Here is a 21,454-nt window from a genome sequence, read left to right on the forward strand (position 1 = left end):
ATATGATCCATGAAAATACAACAGTTTGATAAAAACTCCTTGTGTGTTTTCAAAAGCTGAGTTTTAGATACCAGCACAGCTTCCAGATAAATTATAATTTTGCTGGTTGGAGGAGAGTGCCCTCTGGAGGACAGTGGCAGTTGTTTTTGTGTCAAAAAATGTCATTGCTGGCTGAAAAAATAAATAAAATAAATAAAATAAATAATAATAATAATAATAATAATATAATAATAATAATAATAATAATAATAATAATAATAATAATAATACGATTTTGGCAAAGCTATCTGAATGCAATGTTGTCAGATAGCTTTATATTCCAGCCTGTAGAAAATGATGAGGGTGGGGGGCGGAAACAAATACGAAAACTCACCATGACATATATCTGCTTTTTTAAAAAAAAATGTTTATCAAAGACAAACTAAATCTATAATGAGTCTGATTTTACATCAAAGTCTGTTCATTAAATTATTATATATTTATCTCATGTTGCACATGATAAGAAAGTAATAGCTTCTCTTACTCTTCAAACTACCCGCACTTCTGCTCAAACATTAGTGTTTAAGCTATTAATACGCTTTGGTAAAAAAAAAAAAAAAGTATTAGCTTCGGAGAATTTGTGCTGTTAAATAGAGGTCACAGTAGTGCTTGAATTACTTAAAAAATTGTTTTCATGAAGCCTTTTATCATTTGATCAAGCATGAACTTTTAATTTTGATCCTGTTTTTTCTTTTTTTTTTAATAATTCGTTGGATGTTTGTGTAATGATTAAATTTGACCAGCAGGTGGCAACCGCTGAACTCGCCTCGTTTACGTACGCCGATGTTAGCCGAGTCAATCCAGCCTGCACTGTGTTCTTCATTCTCAGGCCGGGTAGGACCCCAGCAACAACTCTACGATCGGTTCAACCTATGAAGATTGAGCTTTACAATCGCAATCCATCCTCCGAATAGACAACGTTTTGTGGAACTATATCACTGTCACTGAGCAGAAGACATTCTTAAATTGTTTAATCCGGTGAGTCCGAAATTCGGAGTTGTGTCAAATTGTCTGCCTCGTATTTTTTTTCTCGGCTGCTCAGTTTTATGGTTGCTTTGTTCTGGGCAGCAGCCATTTTTAATCGCCTTGTCCTACATTCCCCGTCGCCGTCTACAGCCCGTTCAAAAAGCCCAGCAAAGGTTGAAAATTATTACTTCGACACAAGGGCTTCACAGTGACTAAAACTAAAAATCCACATTAAATTATATGTTCTCGAACTGAAATGCACTGTCAAATTTCTGGCCTGTATGGGGTTGGCTTTGCAGCAGTACGCTGGAAGTTTAACGGGATTGTCGTTTCGCTAGTTTTCCTCCAACAAGCTTCGGCTGTCGAAGGCAGTTAGCTGAGGCAAAATGTCTGCTCTTTTCGTCTTTATAAAAATAAATGCAACCAAAGACAACAGAGTTACAGTAAAATTGATGGAACTGCAATAAAAAATAAAGCTACAAGAGACACTCGCTAGCATTTGATGTTTACATAGGGTTTCTGATTTAGCCGTCAGAATACCATATCCAAGGTTAGCGGTTACACATTAAATATTCTTATCGATTTTAAGTGTCATATTTAGATATCATACCATCTTATTTGTTGAGGTTATAATTCAATATAATATTATTCTTAAAAAAATTATTGTTCGGGCTTTTCCCAGCTAAGTGTTTGTTGTCAGATTTCAATGCTAGCATTAGCATTAGTACTAGCTTTCAGCTAAACAACTGACAAGTCGATACGAATTGCTTAAGCGGAGTTATTATGATTCATTATGCTGTAGTGCATTCTGGTATGCGCTTACGTGATTTCTAAATGTGAAATTATATGTTTTTGGATCTAAAGTGTTAGCTTTGAAGTTTCTAATGTACAAAAATGAAGCAGCTGCTAGCTTGAAATTTGGTATTTGTAGATACTTTTTTGTAAAATAAAATGTGCAATATTTCGTCGGAGAAATAACCGCCATTTATCCATTCATAAATGTACAATTGAAGTTCTTTGCGGATGGATGTACTTCGTTTTAAGTCAGAGTGAAACGCCTATGCGGAGTCCAGTCTCGGGTGGCCTCCAACACGTTATTGACTAATTCTCGGATTAAATGCCATCGTGTCCCGTTATGTTTACAGCTGGATAACGAATATTTCAGTGTCCTACAAAGTGCTAATATAAACCTTTGTTTATATTAGCATTAGATGTTTTCACAAATTTTTATCTCATTTTTTCTGATGCATTTCATGATCTAATACATATAGTTTATGTTCACGAGTTGTATTGTAGGTAAAAGTAAATACGAGTTGCTGAAAGGTATCAGGATTCTTGCTTTTCTCAGACCACATATTGAAATGATACATTGATTAATAATTTACTTTTCTATCAAAAGTAGATATGTCCGTATTGTGAATAATCTGTATGTCACTGCTCTTCTAGACAGATCACATTTTTAATTTATGCTGAATCTGTTAAGATAAGTGTGACATCTGCGAATCTGTATGGTGTGGTCTGATTGGAAGTCAATGTGTTTGCTTTGTGTTTAAGTGTCTTATGTGTTCTTTTAAACATGTTGCAATTACTTTTGTGACACATATTTTGTAGGTGTCTAGATATTTTATTTCAAAGCAGTATTTTGATACAGATATTTATGTTTTCGGGAAAATGTTCAAGACATTCTTATCTCTGGATGATACAAAGTTAAATTGAGCAGTTGAAAATTAACACTGTGAATGTGGCTGTTTCAAAATGGGCATTCTGTCAACTCTGCAAAAAATACCAAAACAAAAAATTAATTCAAAAAACCACAGAAAACAATTACTTTTGTCCAATAATAAGTTCCTGATTGTCAAATCACTTGCAAAGTACCTTTAATGAACAAAAACTAAAAAGATTAAATGTAACACAATAATAGGCTTTCTTTGTTGTTTTTTTTGCTGATTTTGTGTTTAGAAGTGAAATCTGAGTTGAGACGAATGCCTGGGCCTTATAAATATTTTCAGGGGAAAAGAAGTGTTTACAATCAGTGTGATATATCCTATACTTGTTCTTGAGTTATATCTACTATTCCAAGAAATAAAAGTTGATGTGGCTATTGATACAGAAATATCTGTATCAATAATAATCAAGTAAAACCTAAACGATTCCCTGCTCCCACATCCTTTACCAATACTCTGAACTACACATAGTAAACACCCATAAAGCCCCCAATAATAGTAACTGGGTTGAAAGCTTTATTTCAGTTTAAACAATTTAAACAAATGCATGACAAATAGTTTATTGTGAAGCACTGAACTAAGAGGAACGCTTGAGTTGCAGTCAATTGCAGCACATCTTGTTTGTCGTGTTCAAAGCTGCATATTATCAGGATAACATACTTTTGATATTGTTTTCCATTACTGCCATTTTTCTAACCTTTTTGGAGAAATTTTAATATATCAGCCATTAAATCTGGTGTAGGTAACAAAGGTATTCAACTTGCAATTTGACATTGTATGGAGCTGCAGAAAGACACATTGCTTATGTCTGTGCTCTTTCAATACCTGGGATTTACACTGATTTTTTGGTTCTGTTCAGATATTGCTAAAAAGTCTGGGATCTTGAGTTTGTAACACAGGTGCTGCTGTTCTGTACAGTAACTCTGTGTCAGCATTATTCTTGTTATACGTTTCACATGCTGTGAATCATAAATTTATGAAAGTAATACAAAAGCTGGCCTGAACCAACACTTGTCACCTATTAAGCTGTTTTTTCATTCAAATTACTACAAAAGTCTGCATAGACCAGTGTTATGTTTTGAAGTAAATTGGCAAAGTCTACATCAAATGTCATGCATGGGATTCAAGGGATGCACCCATACCTACTTAGATGTTGTTTTTTTGTTTTGTTTTTTTCCAGTGTGCTCCTTCTACTTTTTCAAACTGGCATCAATCTGACACCAACTACGTGTCAAACATGATGGGCCGGTGAATACAAACCGGAGTCAAAGGCTGCGTTCACACTGTAGCCTGAAATGACCCAATTCCATTTTTTTATTTATTTTTTTTTACATAATGCGACCTGTATCTGATCTATTCATGACATTCTGAACAACACAGGTCAGATTATTTTCGAATGCGACCTAACGGCCAGGTCACATTCATCCGAACTGAACGTCACTGATACTCAACAAACATCACTATTCTCTGTCTTGATATGTGCAAGCGGTTAGAGAATCAACAACCATGATGGATTACAATAAGAATTCCACATTTCTGGAAAATGTTTTTGCCTATTCACACTGGAGAACACATACAGGTTACATGTATTTGGAAATGCGAACGGCCTTAGCACATAAAATCCAATTTGACAAAAAAAAAAACAAAACTGAATTCGGTCACTTCAGGTGGCAGTGTGACTGCAGCCTAAGTGAAATTTTATTCAATGTTTGAAAATATTCTATATTTAAAAAGTTTAAAATTTGACACACACACACACACACACATATATATATATATATATATATATATGTATATATATATGTATATGTATATATATATATATATATATATATATATATATATATATATATATATATATATATATAAAATATGAATTTCTTTATATAATTCTTTGCAGAATCAGAAGGCACTGGGAAGAGGCGCAAAGAAAAATTTTCATACTCGATGACATTACATCGAAATGTCCGATCGTTTGGGGCAATTAACCAAGTCCAAGGATGGGAAAAGCAAGTATTCCTCACTCAGCCTATTTGACAAGTACAAGGGAAAATCAATAGAATCTCAGAAAAATACAGGTAGGTTCGTGTGCACGTTTTTCTTTTCTCAGCTCAGCTGTCTTTAATCTTATATTTCTTAATCTGGTCTTGCTCTCTCTCCTAGTAGTTACGCGACATGGCTTGCAGAGTCTTGGCAAAGTGGCAACAGCCCGGCGTATGCCCCCACCTGCTCACCTGCCTAGTCTAAAGTCTGAAAACAAAGGAAACGATCCCAACGTGATTATAGTGCCCAAAGACGGTACAGGATGGGCGAACAAGCAGGAACAAACCGATCAAAAGAGGTACATGGGCAAAAAGTTGCAAGCAATTCTAATCACCATGTGTCAAGCAAATCATAAGCAGATGTCACCTTGAATTTTAACACTGTTCTTTTCTGTTTTTGCCTTTTAGTTCCAGTGCATCTACGCCACTGCTGCCGGAGTCGCAGCCGCAGCAGGCTTTACAGAAATCTGTCTCCAATCTTCAGAAGTCCTCACCAGTAGCCAACCAGGAGGCACGGCTGATTATCTTTCTTTTAAACTGATACCAACTGCTTTAGCTCCTACATTGTTTTTTTTTTCTTTTGCACAGGTTGATTCTCTGAGTTCATTTATACTTAGGAACTTTGAGTTCAATATCAGAAACATCAACTGGAATATCTCCGGTTACTGGGATTTCAATAATCCTCCTCGTAAAATTCCTATAAAATGTAGCCACAATGTCATTTCAAAGTTCCTACTTTTTGGGAAAAATGAGATGTTGTATAGAAGAGGTTGATGTTTAGACTCCAGGATGTTCTATCTTTGCCTTGCCAAAGTCATCAATATTTGGGCCAACAAGTTAATTTCATTCTTTTCACAGAACACAAACACAGGTGGACCAAAGCAATGGGCCCAGCTAAATGGAAAGGCAGTAGAGCAAGATGGTGAGCAGAGTAATTTTACCTAGTCATATATGTAAATTAAAGTGATGTGCTTTAATTTTCACGTCACTTCTGGTGTGTCCTTCACACCAGAAGAAGTCAGCAGTTAAAGATTTATGTCACATTTCCTGTTAAACATTCATCCATGAAATCTATAAAGCTGAGTTGTGTTGATACATGTTTTTTGCATAACTTCAGGTTCAAGGGCCTTAAACCGACTTCAGCCCTTCTCTCACGAGGAATTTCCCACCCTGAAGGCAGCTGGAGAACAGGACAGAGTTGGCAAGGAAAGAAGCGGCTTCGATCCGTCGTATGGGCCCGGACCAAGCCTCCGCCCTCAGAGTACGTCTAGCTCTTACTTACAAACTTATGTATTGAGGAAAGCAATGCTGTGAATTACTATTTTCAAAAATTGGGACATTTTTGCCTGTAGACCCTCTTAAGGGTCTACAGACCCGCATTTAAAACTCCATCTTGGGCTCATAAAGTCCAAGATGGAGTTTGGATCGAGCCAATAAATCCTTTCAAAAACCCTACAAAAAATATATCTTGGTAAGCAAGGACATCTCTCCTAAAATGGCATCACTTAAACAAAGATGGTAAACCTACAGAAAGAAAAGATCCTGATCAGACTATTATTTCAACTTGATGAATAGAGGCTTCGTTCTGAAGTCGGCTTCTACATGAAGATTCAAAAGTTTAATGTGGAAACTCATGAGTCTAATGCGAGACCTATGGAGGTTTTAAAATAATTTTGAACTCAGCTTTCCACTGCTTGGAAAGTGGAGAACATTCATTTACCAACATTCCCATGTCTGATAGTCCAAACAAACTACAACATTCTAAAATAAGTTTCCAATATCCCTGAAACGTTTCAATGAGTCCTACAGCAGGCTGTTTGGACGTCCAAATACTAATTATAGAGGTTGGGTGTAATAATTTGTAATAACACTTGGAATAAAATGCACATCTGTTTTTTATCTTCTATGTAAGGACAAGGTATTTTTCTTTTTGTTTACCTGTAAATAAATGACCGCTTTTTCAAGTTTAGACATCGATATGTGAACATTTCAGAAATAGATGACTCTATGTAACAATATTATCCTAAGGTGTCACATCAGAAACATCATGTTGTTTTTGACTTTGAGGGTGAAGCGACAACCAAAAAAACCTCTCTGGTTTTATCTTGCTTTGAAGATGTGACGAGTTGGAGGGAAGGTGGTGGCAGGAACCTTCAGCCCTCCTCCCTCACCCTCAGCCTGCCAGCAGATCCTGAGGGTAAGACCACTGCCCTGGGTGAGACTGGCTCTCCGCCGGCCTCATCGCACCCTTCCTCTGCCACCGGCACCACCTCTGCTACCGCAGTGACCGCTCAGTCACCGAGCCTCGACCCCAAGGAGCCTTCCCTCAGACCCGCCCAGCCAGTCCGCAGACCAGCCGTCCCTACTGCCCTCCAGTATCAACTTCATCACACTTCAACCGCTGTCTACCACGACATGTTGCCTGCATTTGTAAGTGCTTTTTTGTCCTCAGCTTTATAGGCTTTCGTGGACAGACTCACAAAGAACTTGGTTTACAGCTGACGCAACATATTCAATTTGACATTTTCAGATGTGTGCGAAAGAGGCGCGTGAAACGCCAACTGCTGACAATGTTACTACCAGCGCAGCAACCACAGCACGATTTGACAGCAAGCCCACTTTTAGACCAAGCTATGCCAAACCTGAACTTGTCAAGTAAGTACAATATGTAAACTGTAAAGATTATTTCTTTAAACTAGATGAGCTGTTGTTAATTATATATTTTTCAAACTGTGATTACAGCGGCGATTTAAGAAGAGAGAACCGCTTTGTCCGTGCTCCTCCTCGTCTTTCTTCTCAGCCCATCCGCAGGCCCAGCGACAGACCAGCGCGTCCAGCCATTATTAACCCAGAGGACCTAAAGGATCTGGATGACCTCGACAACGATTGTGAGGACGGATGGGCCGGTCAGTATTTCTTCTACTAATATAATGCTGTTGTTTTTCCTTTTGTTGGAGGTGTAATTATCCTCTCTGTGAAATAGATTCTTGTTTATGATTTACAATGTTTAGTATCCTAAAAACCACTCGGTCTTATGCTGCATTAAGAGCAATCATCTAGACAAAACTAAAAGTTGGATACAGAACTTTTAGTTGTACAAAATCATCGTCTCTTTTATTCGAACTGCTTGACATCAATTCTAAACAATTAATGTACACTTGATATTAATTAAAATTGTTGACGTGTCATAAATGATCTGACATTGTTGCTTTTTTTCTTGCTTTACTTTTCCCTTCAGGTCTTCACGAAGAAGTTGACTACAGCGAGAAGCTCAAGTTCAGTGATGATGAAGAAGAACACTCCTGTAGCGATAAAAATAAAATGTGGTAAGAGCTCTTGCTCCATTGCTTCGTATTGCTCTGATGCATAGCCACAACCTTATTCATATGTTTTTGGTTAAACTTTTGTATCTTAGGGCTGAGTGGGAGAGAAAGAAAGAAAACCAGCGAGACTGCCAGTCCTCTCTTAGTTCAGGAGAAGCACCTTACTCTCAGGAGGGCGCAGATGACAATTATTCTTCCCAACATCACCATGAGTCCCATAGGAAACCCATCAGCAGATATCTCTCTACTGATAGTCAGGTAATGACTCACAATATGGCATCTCTCCTACTTTGATGTAACTCTTTTGAGATTCATTCTGTGTGATCTTATTTTTTTAGACTTTTGTCGTAATTCGAGTCAAATGTAGAAAAACAAGGAAGCCCAAATTATGTACTTTCAACTGTTTCTGCCCTGCAGAAAAACCACAGCGAACCACCAACTGACTCAGACGATCACCAGCGGTCTCAGAGTCAAGCACCAGCCAGGGCAAAATACGTGTCCCCTGAAGTATCCGAGGCTGTTGAGAGAGCCCGGAGACGGCGAGAGGAGGAGGAGAGGCGTGCTCGGGAAGAGCGACTAGCTGCCTGTGCTGAGAAACTCAAAAAGTTAGACGAGAAGTTTGGGAAGTCTGAAAGACCTGCATCAAAGACGGAAGATATTCCGAAGGAGGCCGAGGGGAAAGAAGCCCCACTTTCTCCTAACCGGGAACACAGTAAAGGCCATAATGAAAACTGGCAGTATAGCACAAAAGGTGGAACAAACAAAAAAAATCCAAATTAAAAAAAAAAAAATCACAAAAGGTTATCAGGTGTTGAGGATTGTCTTGTCATTTGATGATCTGCAGAAGGAAGCGAGTGTCTGCCAGTCAACTCCTTTGGCCATAGCTATCGTGAAGAGCACCATCTTAGCAGTGATGATGATGGCCCGGAACTTTCTTCCCCTTCAGATGACTACAGTGGACGCCAAGCGTCCAAACCAGTTCCACCCCGCTTTCAAAAGCAGCAACAGCACCACCAGCAGCAGGTCCGAAACAGATTTATCTCCATTGAGTAATAAAATATTTTCCTTTCATGAAGAGATTTTTTTTCTTTTCTCAGTCTTATTTTGGCAGAGAATTCATCAGACTTTGAAAAACTTTAATGCTTGGAACATTTCTCAACTTTTTGTATGCTCTGCACACTCTGTAGGAACAAGCCTCCAAAATGCAGCATTGGCAGCAGTCCAGTCATCCCTCAAGCTCAAGTCATAGCCAGCGGGGCTATTATCCCCAACATGTGCTTGGGTTTGATCCCCGCTGGATGATGATGCCACCATTCATGGATCCACGCATGACACAAGGCCGCTCCCCAGTGGACTACTACCCTGGTTCTATTCAGTCTTCAGGTAAACAAATAAATCTATTTAGAAATCTAGTTTAGAAATCTATGTTGTGTGATGAATAAGCAATGTTGTAAAATTAGCTATTGGTCACTGAACTTTAGAAGAACCTCACAAGCAATTGCAACTATACTAAAAATGTATTTAAACTTTTTCATTGCTGTATCAGGAATGGTAAAACCCATTGTGCATCAAGACCACCTGAACAGTCCTAGCTCTGATGAGGGATGTCATTCCAACCTACACCAAGAGAGACGGGCACCGTCTACTGAGCCTTACCCAGTTTGGAATCAAGATGGCTACCCTCTACGCAGCTTCACTCCACCCTATCAGAGACAGCATGAAACTTCTGATAGTGATCTGACAGGGCAAAGGTTAGTTTATGCGTTTAAAAAAAATAACATATAACATGTACATTTTAAATTGCTAAAATTAATAAAGGAGGACCGTGTAATTTTTAGAAAACTGTCAAGGTAGAAATAACTGGTCTTCTATGTTTGATCGGGCTTAAAAAATATATTAAAAGTTCGAAAGAAAACTGCTACACAGTTTTCAAATGGATTAGATTTAAGTATTTTCAGGATATAGACATATTAAAAGCAAAATACTAGTTGAAAAAATATTTGCCTTTACCAGCTATCGGTTTGTTGGTCCATGCATCAATTCCTCCCTCACTCCTTCAAAAATGGGCTACAAATGCTTAATGACAATATAATGACAATTTGAATCTGGAAAACTAAATAACAGAATCACAGTAAGAACCTTCTTTCTAATTAAAAAGATAAAAGTGATTACTGATTTTGCTTGCTTTCGTCCCCCCCTTTTTTTTTATAGAGGTCATATTGCCCCTGCACAACGGGACTCTTTTGAAGATGGGACCAATCAGAGTTTGACTCATAATAGTGACGATCATACCCATAATGCTTACTATAGCCGAGACTCTGATAAAGAACGCAAACACCATGACACTGACCTTCTTACCACCGCTCAAAACCTCTGCCAGAAGAGTGAAGGCGCAAAGCAAGACCCAAGAGACAAACACCTGAAAGATGCTCTTGACTCTTATGACACCTTAGATGGGTCCAAGGACAATTGGAAAAGAGATGGAGGAGGCCTCAGTTCACCAAGCCAGTGGCCCGAAGCTAGTTCTAGCAATAGCGTCAACCAGACATCTGAGACGAGTGGTCGGACATTGATTCGTAGAACTGGGCCCATCAAGAAGCCTGTCCTTAAGGCTCTCAAATTGGAAGACAAGGAAAATGAAAAGCCGAAACCTGAACCTGAAGAGAAGCCTGTCCCCTATCGTCTGGAGAAGGAAGTTCTCACTAATGTTTATGATTTGAAGAAAGATAATCAGCCTGCCAGTAACAGGCGTCCAGCATCACCTGTTGTTGAGAAACAGCCTGAGGAGAGGTTGCGGCAGTCACCGGTTCTTAGCAAAACGGATCGGCCTCTTAGCACCCACAGTGATGACTTCCCTAAGGAAACCCACCTGGGCAGTGGCAGGAGCCAGTTACTTAGAGAGGGCCAGGAAAATAACCGAGATCCTCAGGCCCCCCGGCGCAATAACTGGATATTCATCGATGAAGAACAAGCGTTTAGTTCCATCAGAGGAGGAGGTAGAGGTCGCAGTCGAGGCTTCAGGGAATTTAGTTCCAGAGGTGGAACCCGTGGTGGCCGAGGTGGGGATAACCTCAGAGGAGCGTATAACAACAACAGCGGTGGTGCTCCGAGACCTGCTAGAGGTCGAGGACCACCCAGAGACCTCTTGAAGGTTGACGAGTTCCAGAGAGGCAAACCTCGCAGACGAAATGTCAGTGAGACCTTGAGCGAAGCATCGGAGTATGAAGAACTTCCCAAGAGGCGGCGCCAGAAGGAAGCGGAAAACAGAGAAGGTTACACAGAGTCCGGTGAGGTTCGTAAGGCCGATAGAGACTCTTGGAGGTCCAACAAGGTGTACACCGATGAACAGACAGCCTCAGATAATAGAGAAAAGGCAAGAATGAGGGGCTTTGGAGGTCGTGTTCTGCCCCCCAGACTGAATACAACTAACAGTTACAATCGAACCTTTGGAGGGTCGAGGGACATATCTTCCTGGAGGGGCCGGGGACCCCAGTTCAACAGCAACAGTAGCTCGATGCAAGAGAACGGTTATGGACCTGGAGCTGAGGTTGCGTATTCACGCAGACCTCCAGTGGAACGCGATGCTCTCAAGTACACTCAGAAATTTTCAGGCTCTTTCACAGAAAATGGTGGTGAGGACCGTGAAGGAGAATACTACTTTGAGAACGACAACCCTGACAGACAGATGCTAAGACGGCGGCGTCCCCCACGTCAAGACAAGCCTCCCCGTTTCCGACGCTTACGACAAGAACGGGAACCCGGTTCAAACCAGTGGACGAGTGATGAGTACGTCAATGGAGACTTTGCAAATCCCTGGCCTACACGCCCCAAAGGTAGCGGAGATGACCACTGGCCCAGTGGTCACTTCTCAGGACGCTCCAGCCAGTATGGACAGACTGAAGAATGGGATACAGGATCAGAAAACAGCGACTTTGGTGACTGGAGAGGGAAGCAAGGTGGCAGTGGGAATCTAGCTGTGCAGGGACATGCTGACATTCCCTCAGACTCTGGTCACAGTGAACCCGGCTCCAGTGAGAAGAGGGAGCTTTCAAAGAGAAGCTTCTCTAGTCAGAGACCGCTGGTCGAAAGACAGAACAGAAAAGGAGAGCCTTCCCTGCTAGAAGCAAGCAAGATGGTACGCACACCTGAAAATCCCGCCACTTCTTCGTCTAACAGGAGTGACAGTTGGCAGAACGGAGGGACATCTTGCAAGAGGTGAGGCGAATTCTAGTTATACCATCCTTTGTATGGGTTTATGTAATCCTTTCACATTTTTGATTCACTGGCATCAGTTAAAATACTTCTTTACTGCCTCTGTTTATACATCAGCAGGAGCCCAGATGAGACTGGTCCAGTCTATAGCTTAGAACCCCCAACGGAGGACAGGGACCCCAGTGAACTTACAGGGAAGAAATTAGACAAAGAAATGAAACCTGGATCGATCAAGACGGACATTGTTGAACCTCTCACGCAATATGAACTCAGCAGCTACCCCAGTGAGTTTTATTTTTGTCTTATTTTGATTGAAATAAAGCAACAGTTGTTAAAGCTGTCCTTTAGGTCAGATCCATGGTCTGCTTTTGCTTTGTTTCTCACACACAGAAAGCATAGGTGTTAATGAACAGAAGTAGTTTCTTGTCCTTTGTATTGACTGCCGACCTCTTTTAATAGTTGATGCTGATGCAGTGGGACAGAACGTGGACCCAGATGGATACCAGGATGCCTTGTCGAAAAAGCAACGACGTCCTCAGGAGGATGAAAGGCGGAGAAAAGAACAGGGTCCTTCTGTAAGTTAAACATATGCTAAGAAAAATGGTTGGGGACAATACATTACAGGTTTTTTTTTTGTTTGTTTTTAAGAGAAAATGGTCACTGGTTAATAAATATTTTGGTGAATTAGGCTACAATGTTTTAGAAGTAAATTTTCCATCAATGTGTCCAATCAGTGTGGAGCAGACCATTTATCTGTGTGAAAACATTCTACCAGTAGGAGAAGATTAAGTTGAAAGCACTTGTGGGCCACACAAGTGCCCATATAACTCTGAAAATGATGTTAACATAGATTCACCCTAGTGGATGTATTCTCTCTGGAGTAGATGCCCTCACCTGTCACAGATGATTGCTCCAGAATCGTTAGAAGCTCCCACAGTGTTGTAAACCATCATATTAGTTTCTTGCTCTCTTAAGTATTTATTTTTCAAAGACAGAGATTAAAGTGTATTTGTGGAAAACAGTCTGCTGTTTTTCTCAGCAGTCTGTTAATACATCTTGAATTACTATGTATATTAATAGTAAGCATTTTTTAACAACTTCTTAAGATTACAGTAAGGTAATGTAAAAGTTACATTTGTAGAAAGGCATTTTACATGTTGTTCTTTTGCAATCTCTGTATTGTTATAAGCATCTTGCAGAATTGATTATCAAATATACTTTATGAATAATTGACCCAAGCCAGTGATCCAGTTGTCTATAACACTCGTAGTTACTGAACCCTAAATTGCCCACAAATCTAAAATTCACTCTGATTTAGTGCAGAATACATACATGAATTCTAGTCTGAAAAATTGTCTTCCTTATTTGTGCCTATAATGTATGTCTGTGAAAAGACAAACAAGCAGAATAAATCAGTTTTGCTACAGTAGGTATTATGCTGAAATGTAGTGTAATGTCTAGCTTAAAACAATTTCCTCAGTTTTTTTTGTTTTGTTTTGTTTCTTTTTGTTAGGTGCAGGTCAAGAACAGAACGACCTCTTCCAAGATACCGCCACGCTTCATCAAAAAGCAGGGAAGCATGAGCCTCGAGCAAACGGAGGAAGCAATTTCTTCACCGAACAATCTCGGAACAGAAATCTGGGAGACCAACAGTTCAGGTAATATTTTTTTGTTTGCCATCATATTTTTATCTGATCGGCAAATATTATATTGAACGAAGAAACAAAAATAATGTTAAAATGTGATTGCATTTTTTATTCTTAGCCAATAATTTCCTGTCTTCCTGTTTCTTTTGTAGCTCTCTCTGTGCAGTCTTCAGGGGGAGACTCATGGACTAAACAGGTGTCCTACACTGGGAGTGAACCCAACTCTGAGGTAGCATGCATGCAACTCTGTGTTTACCGCTCTTGAATACAGTTATTAGAATGTTAATTAGTTGTTTCTGGTGTTTGTGGCTATCAACTAATAGATCATTTTTAGGATAAATCTCACTCAAAGAAATGTAAATATAACATCACCTCCTCCACCAGGATTCCGATGCTGGTCCAGAACAGAGTAAAGAACAGCACAAACCAGGACCCATCGGGAATGAGCGTTCCCTGAAGAACCGCAAGGGCTCAGAAGGTGTGGACAGACTGGAAGGTGGCCCGATAACACCAGTCAACGGTGTGGATCTCCATGTGGACAGTGTACTTCCTGTGCCTCCAATTGAGTTCGGTGTCAGTGCCAAAGATTCTGATTTCAGCCTGCCGCCAGGCTCTACCCCAGTACCCGTCTCCAATCCTGTTAACAAGCTTCAGGATACGCTTAGCACTGATGTGAGTATTTTGACACATTACATATCAAAGAGTGAGAAATACAGGCAAAATAAAATGTGCAACTGTGAAATTTTTTTTCTGTGTGTATGTTTTTATGAAGGTGCAAATTAATTCATTCTAAACTTTTCCAAAACAGACGTCTCTAAATCAGAGCATCCCAATGCTGCGTTCTAACCACCTGCAGCCTGGCATCAGCCTCAATACCATCTTCCCCACTGCTGACCTCACTCTCAAGGTATCTCGATTTGATTTGTGTAAAGACAAAGCAATGTGTATATTTTGTGGGGCTGGAACAACTCATTGGAATAATTGTAATGAATCGAGGATTGAAACAACCAATTTTTCTGCTGATTAATTAACTGGAGTATACACACTCAAAAAAGCTCTTTTCTGTTGGAGCAACATACTGAGAGCAGTCATTTTCTACCAATGTTTGCAATATTTTGCTACGAATGATCAAGTGTATGCTGAAGGAATGCCGTGTTATAACATTTTAGGCAATAAAATATGTACTTCCTTGCTTTAAAAAGGGACAATTTGTTTATTTGCATCTTTTTAATTTTTTTCTAATATTGTGTAGGACAATCTGCAGATATTTAAAAAAAAAAAATATCTGCAGAGCATGACAATTTATTTAAACGATTAATCAGCATAACAATACATGGAGTCATTGATTGCAAAAATCTGTCTGTTTCTGCAGTACCATTTCCACCATGTAGATTTGTTGGCTCATACTAGAAAGGCTATGTGTGAAATTCTACTTCGGTTCTTTTCTCCGCAGATGGAGTCGGCACGTAAAGCCTGGGAGAATTCGCAGTCTCTCCCGGAGCAGGGCTCCCCCGGTGGTAATGCTTCAGGCGCTCAGCCTCCCTGCAGTGCTGGGTCATCCACCGGAGTCAGCTACAGCTCTTTTGGGGTTTCCATGCCTCCAATGCCTGTTGCGTCAGTGGCACCTTCCATGTCCATGCAAGGTAGGATTTAATAGGTTTAATTATTCCCGAGTGGTTCAGTCAGAACTGAACTCAGAACTGTGTGCTTCCTCACCTTAATGTAGGTAATCCTATTCCTCCGTTGTATATGGACGGTCATGTGTTTCCGAGTCAGCCACGCCTTGTTCCTCCCACCATGACCCAGCAGCAGACCTATCCACAGGTAAAAAAAAATAAACCAAATCCACACACACACACACCCTCCGCGTCAACACATTGCTATAATGTTGCACTTTCTCACCCATTCAGGCCGCAGCAGCTCAGCAGATTCCCATCTCTTTGCACACATCTCTTCAGGCTCAAGCTCAGCTGGGGCTTCGTGGAGGTCTGCCTGTCTCTCAGTCGCAAGAGATGTTTAACTCCATCCCCCCCTTCAGGTACTGGAAGCTGAAGCGTTTCATTGACCACCACTCATTTATTTATTATAACCTTCTCTGTGGTATACCGTGCAAGTTTGATGATGGTCGTCTTTCTTCCTCGGTTCAGGTCCCAGGTTTACATGCACCCCAACCTGTCGCAGCCCAACCCCATGGTGCTGTCTGGTGGGGCCCCCCTTAAGGGTCCTTACTCTGCTTTTCCTGGCATGCAGCCATCAGATATGGTGAAATCCCAGTCGGGCTCACACTACCAGCCTCTGAACGGCAGCCAGCAGCTTGTTTACGACGGTCAGATGAACCAGGGGCCTGGAATGGGTTCCTCTCAACTGATGGACTCTCAACTCATCCAGGTGAACTCAGATATACTTTTAATGAATTTAAGATTTTGACGTAACATGGATTTGTATTCGCCTGCTTTTATTCTGATACTACTAAAAAAAAGTTAACCAGTTGCCTTCAGATCTTAAGGTAGTAAAAATTGTCCACCTATGTTTTATTTTAATCTCAGTATAATTACAGATGTTGTTATGCATTGAGAGAGAAATAAAAATGCAATCTAACATTTGCTATATGAAGTTAAATCAAACCAAATTTGCGTTTTAGATCAGTTGGAATTACCAAATCATTTGCATTTGCTAAATGGCAAAAAATCTGACGAATATTTTTTTGTAACTCCAAGATGTGGTGCTGGAAAAGTTTCAAAATTTACCTTGAAAATGCCTGAATTTTACTGTGTGGAAAAGTGTATGAAGTATTAGGTCTATTGGACAACATTAGTGAACAAACATCACAAGGTCTAAAAAACACAATAGAATTTACTCATGATGTCAGAAATACAAGCACACCAACATTTTTGGACCTTTACTTAGAAATAATAATAAAAAATAATTTTTCTTCCATTTTGTCATGCACTATTCGTGTCGGATGAAATGCACTGCGTTTTGTGATTGTAAGCTGAAAACATGCACAAGGTGCTGCAGCTTCACTTTTAAGACGTGTAAAAACTTTGCTTTGTTGTTAATGAAATGGCCCATTGTTTTATGTCACCAGGTGACGATGCCCCTTCCTGGATCGCAGCTGCGTTACGGTTCAGCTCAGCAGCACCTCATCCTTCCCCAGTCCATCCAGCTGCAACAGGGACAGAACCTGCCACGCCGGATGCTACCACCAGGCTCCCAGGCTGCAGTCATGACAGGAAGCAGAGAGGTGAGTCTTTCTTGATTCTTGTTTTGCATCCTTCTGTTCATTTTTGTCTTTTTTTATCGCCTTTTAACCGTTTTTTTTATTGTTGTGTTGTTTTCATCAGGGCTCACAAATGGAAATGAAAGGATTCCAGTTCTCTGAGAAGCCCAATCATTCCCCAGGTTTATCTGGAGGTTCTTACAGGTGATTAGAAGTTTTTATTGTTCTTATTCTTATTGTACTGAATTATTGTGATAGAATTAAGAATGCATATATATTGCATCATATTGCTCTAAATAAGCATCTATTCTTGTTCAGGCCTGGATCTGCAAGCCCCAGTGGAAAGCCTTCTGGTCCTGGTGGGCCTGTTGGACCTCTGCCTACTCTTTTTACTCAGCAGGTATGTATTTTTTTTTCTGTTTTTGTTCAGATGCTTTTGTGTCCATATCATATTTTTTAAACTTCGGCAGTCCTAAAGGTTATTTTTTTGTATTTAAAATTATGAAAGTACATACAGAATAGAGAAATCTGATCATTGGAGTGTGCAGTTTTCTAATGAAGTGGTAAATATGTGCTGTTTATTTCCCACTGCTAATCTATTTTTTTTCCTGCCCTCATTCTTTCATAATTACCAGGTATCGACTGCTCAAGGCAGCATGGTCATGCACATGCGGCCCCCCACCACCGGCCCCTTCCCCAGCCCCATTCAGAGACCTATCATGCAGGTCAACAAGCCCGTCATCATTCGCTCCCCTACTTACCCTAACCCCGGCCGCGACCCCTCCCATTCCACCCCTCCTTCAGTCCCTGAGCCCACAGTCAAGGGGCCAGAGGATGGCATGAAGGTGAGCCACCCACTATAAATATAGGTAATTTATTTTAATTCTTTTTCTCTACTCTCTGTTCTCAATGCTTTTTGTATTTTTCTTCCTTTTGACCTGGAATAATGGCCAGTTTTAAGTAGCATGGTATAATTTTCTTGTTTATATTAATTCTAGTAACTTGTCTTAAGTTATTAATATGACTGCGCTCAATGTTTTAACTCTTTCTCCCTTTGTAAGAATATGTCTTTAATTGTAATTAAATGCTACTATCTAAAATATTTTTTTGTAATAATCTGATATAAGGAATGCTTGTGCATGGTTAAGATTTGATGAGATATCGTTTTGTATCTAAACTGCTTTTTTGTTCCTGCTTTTGATTAAACCTCCTTGATTCACTTTAGGTTTGCGGTGAAGAATTTCTGAACAGTTTATTTGTCATGTCAGTTGTGATTGACTAAACCAAATCCTAGATTTATTTTGTCGGTAGAGAAATACTCACGTGTTTTGTGTTTGAGTTCCTGGCTTTCAACATTTCTGTTTTGTGATATTGGTGTTGGATAGCTCTTGATTTAGTTTTGGGAAATTTAAATAACATTTAGGATGTTTTTTATGCTTCCAAGATCTGAATAAATTGACCATTTAATGCATTAATAATTAAACTAATGAGTTAACAGTTATATTATATGACTGATTTCATATATTTTAGGACAATTTTAAACAGGGACTCACACCATTTCACAGAAATACATTTATTTTGTACAGGATCATTTCATATTGACCATAAGCTTTGTCCAAGTTAGTTTAATGGTGAAAAACTCATTTAACTCCAGATGTGTTAAATTACACATTCACTTAACATAAAGCGGCCTTTACATTTAGGAGACATTGTGCTATTGAGTAATAATTATATTAGGAGCAGAGGTTACATCACTGTGATTTTGTTTTTTTCTTGTGCAGAGCAAAGCATTGCGAGAAGTGCGCAAAGTGGTGGGGGAGGGCAAATCACCACCAGGGGGCATGACCAGCAAACTCCAAGAACCCTTACCCTCCACAGGTCAAGCCAAGCCAGCACGCACTGGAGCCATTAAACCCCAGGCTGTCAAAGTAGAAGAGGGCAAGGCATAACAATGGACCTTGAAGATCCTCATCACCGCCAAGCCTGCCAAACTCAAAGATCCTCCACGAAACGTGCGAGCCTTTGAAACACCCTCATTATCCCACGGCTCCGAAGCATAGCGGGGGCAAACATGCAGTTACAATGAATTAACCATGGACTTCCAGAACTGGACACTATTATTTCACACCAATTATAGAGATACATATATATATATAAATATGAATATATATATATATTATACATAAACACAGACCATCTTTTAAGCTGATTTCTCCAAGGTCCCACTTTAACTTATTATTAGACCCTTTTAAGGAGAAATTGGTTTGGGGAAGAAAAAAAATATATATATATATATACTTGTTTTGTGTTTTTCTTGGTAAGTGTGGAAAAAGAAAGACGGCTAACTCAGATGGTTCACTTTTCATGCTGTTTTGCCAAACTGTATTTGCTTCCTGTATATGAACTGTAGCCCTACAGAACAGACCGGACACTTGATAACATAACCTACTGTAAGACGCAAAGTGTTACTTCCTATTTAACAACTTTGAAATGCAGCGGGGCACTTTTTCTTTTTTTTTTTTTGTCATTTCCTTTCAGAGTTTGCTAGTAAATAAAGGTTACCTTCATGACCACCTGTTCAAGCCACCTGTGAAATACTTGTTTTATTAATTCATTATTTAAAAACATACATTTATTTCTCGCATGTTAACATTGTGCATCATCCCATAATTGCATCCAAGGAGGCACATAACAAACCCCATGAAGTTGTCGGAAATGCTTAGGTTAGAAGAAAGAAACCCTTCTTTTCATAAAACTGTTCTTTGGTTTTTGCATTTTGTTGCTCACTCTGCTCTATTTGTGAAATCAAAGGAAGAGGTCAGACTTTTGACAAAATCCTATTTCTTCCATGGAAACGTCGCTGACATTAACGGCGTGTGCATGTGATGAGCTGACCGTGTGTGACATTGCAGGACTCTTCTAGCATCTGGCGACATTATTTTTCAGAAAGGGATGGAAGGGCTCAAAGTTCATGTAAGAAACCCTCCAATAGCTCGGTGAAATAACTTCCCTGTTGCTTTGCTTTGGTTATAACGAACTCGCTTGTTTACATGAAATGATTATTTTCTCTACATTCCTCTGGCTGGGGATTAGCTGAACTTTCCTGGGAAGTTTTCTGGGCTTCTGGGAAATATTTCTTAAACTAGAATTGAGATTCTGTTGAACAGCCCAGTTGGGAATTGTGAAGAAGCAGTTCAATTAATTAGCATCTGGTCTCTGAACCTTATCTAACTGTAAACCTAAACAGGAGGGCCTTTTAGACTATTTTTAAACTTGCTGCAAGGGGCATCAAGCATTGCTTGCTGCAGGAAAGTAAAGCCTTTCCTGGGCTTTTTTGCTTCTTTTAATGTTTTGTGTGTGAGCTCAGCTGTTCCGTGGATTTCACAGGTTTTTATTTTCTTTTTTTTGTTTTTTTTTTAGGTGAGAATCAGCACTTTGGAACTCTGTACCAATGTCATCACTGGTTCGATGTAACCACCACGCTCCGTGACACTACAAAATGTTTATCTTTACGACAATGTTTCACTGGTTTTTATGTAAATGCATACTTAACTGTACAGTCATGCTTTATTAACTGGGGTGACAGGTCAAAAACTCACGTTTCATTTTAAACATTGTGGCACGATAAAGAATTTGATGTTCAGCAAGTCACTGTTCTTAACATGAACTGCTTTCCTTTGGATCTGTTGGGCTTGGAGTGTTTTCATAGATATCTGAAAAAATTCACCCTTTTTTTTTTTCATCATGTCTGAAAGATGCTACCCTGACTATTTTTTGTTCTTAAGTGATACATTGTTCTTTTTTTTTTTTTTTTTGTCAGAGGACCACTGCATCTCATTCGACATTTTATCGCTCTTTTCAGATATTTGGTCAGTACTTTCCCTTGATTTAAAAAAAAAAAACAGCTTCTTGAAAGAAAAATAAAGCGGTTGTGATTTCTTAAATGTATTGTTGATATGAACTTATATATTTTGTATATTATTTAGTTATATTTTTTCACATTTATTGTAAGTTTTTTTTTTTTCCATCCATAACTTGTGGGAAGCAAGAATTGATGTTCAATTCTTGTAAATTCACTGTCACTTGCTTTGAATAGTCCCTTCACAAGTTCAGAAAAACACCAACATCGTTTTGAAATTCATGAAGTGTTGCTTTTTGATGGCGGGTGTTTTCCCTACAATCGGAATCGGCCAACAAAAAAAACCCCGATCGGTGCCAATTTTTGCTATAATTTCAAGTTTTTATTACGTCATCTGCATAATTTAATGAAATTATGTTCGAA

The 21,454-nt window shown here is 39.5% G+C and overlaps 1 protein-coding gene across 4 annotated transcripts; it reads left to right on the forward strand.

The window, feature by feature from the left end:
* The first annotated feature begins 839 nt into the window (after positions 1–839).
* On the forward strand, positions 840–21,116 carry prrc2b (proline-rich coiled-coil 2B). 4 transcript variants are annotated; one of them, XM_055040178.1, is made up of 31 exons: positions 840–1,017; positions 4,630–4,807; positions 4,893–5,070; positions 5,180–5,282; positions 5,630–5,693; positions 5,889–6,032; positions 6,888–7,201; positions 7,302–7,426; positions 7,514–7,677; positions 8,010–8,097; positions 8,187–8,352; positions 8,512–8,845; positions 8,939–9,117; positions 9,282–9,477; positions 9,641–9,845; positions 10,306–12,309; positions 12,424–12,590; positions 12,766–12,881; positions 13,820–13,964; positions 14,105–14,181; positions 14,337–14,624; positions 14,761–14,859; positions 15,406–15,595; positions 15,679–15,776; positions 15,863–15,990; positions 16,100–16,340; positions 17,041–17,196; positions 17,297–17,376; positions 17,491–17,572; positions 17,808–18,017; positions 18,954–21,116. In XM_055040178.1, the coding sequence occupies exons 2-31, from the start codon at positions 4,693–4,695 to the stop codon at positions 19,119–19,121; spliced, it is 6,624 nt and encodes a 2,207-aa protein (XP_054896153.1). In that variant the 5' UTR covers positions 840–1,017; positions 4,630–4,692; the 3' UTR covers positions 19,122–21,116. The 4 variants fall into 4 exon arrangements, with proteins under 4 accessions (XP_054896153.1, XP_054896155.1, XP_054896154.1 ...); XM_055040180.1 differs by having other exon boundaries at positions 12,427–12,590; XM_055040179.1 differs by having other exon boundaries at positions 4,896–5,070.
* The last annotated feature ends 338 nt before the right edge of the window (positions 21,117–21,454 follow it).

This window comes from Poeciliopsis prolifica, unplaced genomic scaffold (assembly GCF_027474105.1).
Source record: "Poeciliopsis prolifica strain line A6 unplaced genomic scaffold, Auburn_PproV2 SCAFFOLD015, whole genome shotgun sequence".
Taxonomy (NCBI): Eukaryota; Metazoa; Chordata; class Actinopteri; order Cyprinodontiformes; family Poeciliidae; genus Poeciliopsis; species Poeciliopsis prolifica.

Excerpts from the sequence above, each read along its gene's own strand:
- prrc2b (XM_055040178.1), top strand. The coding sequence starts at position 4,693 with ATGTCCGATCGTTTGGGGCAATTAACCAAGTCCAAGGATGGGAAAAGC. Across the intron at positions 6,033-6,887 it reads ACCAAGCCTCCGCCCTCAGA|ATGTGACGAGTTGGAGGGAA; the intron begins GTACGTCTAGCT and ends CTTGCTTTGAAG. Across the intron at positions 7,427-7,513 it reads GCCAAACCTGAACTTGTCAA|CGGCGATTTAAGAAGAGAGA; the intron begins GTAAGTACAATA and ends CTGTGATTACAG.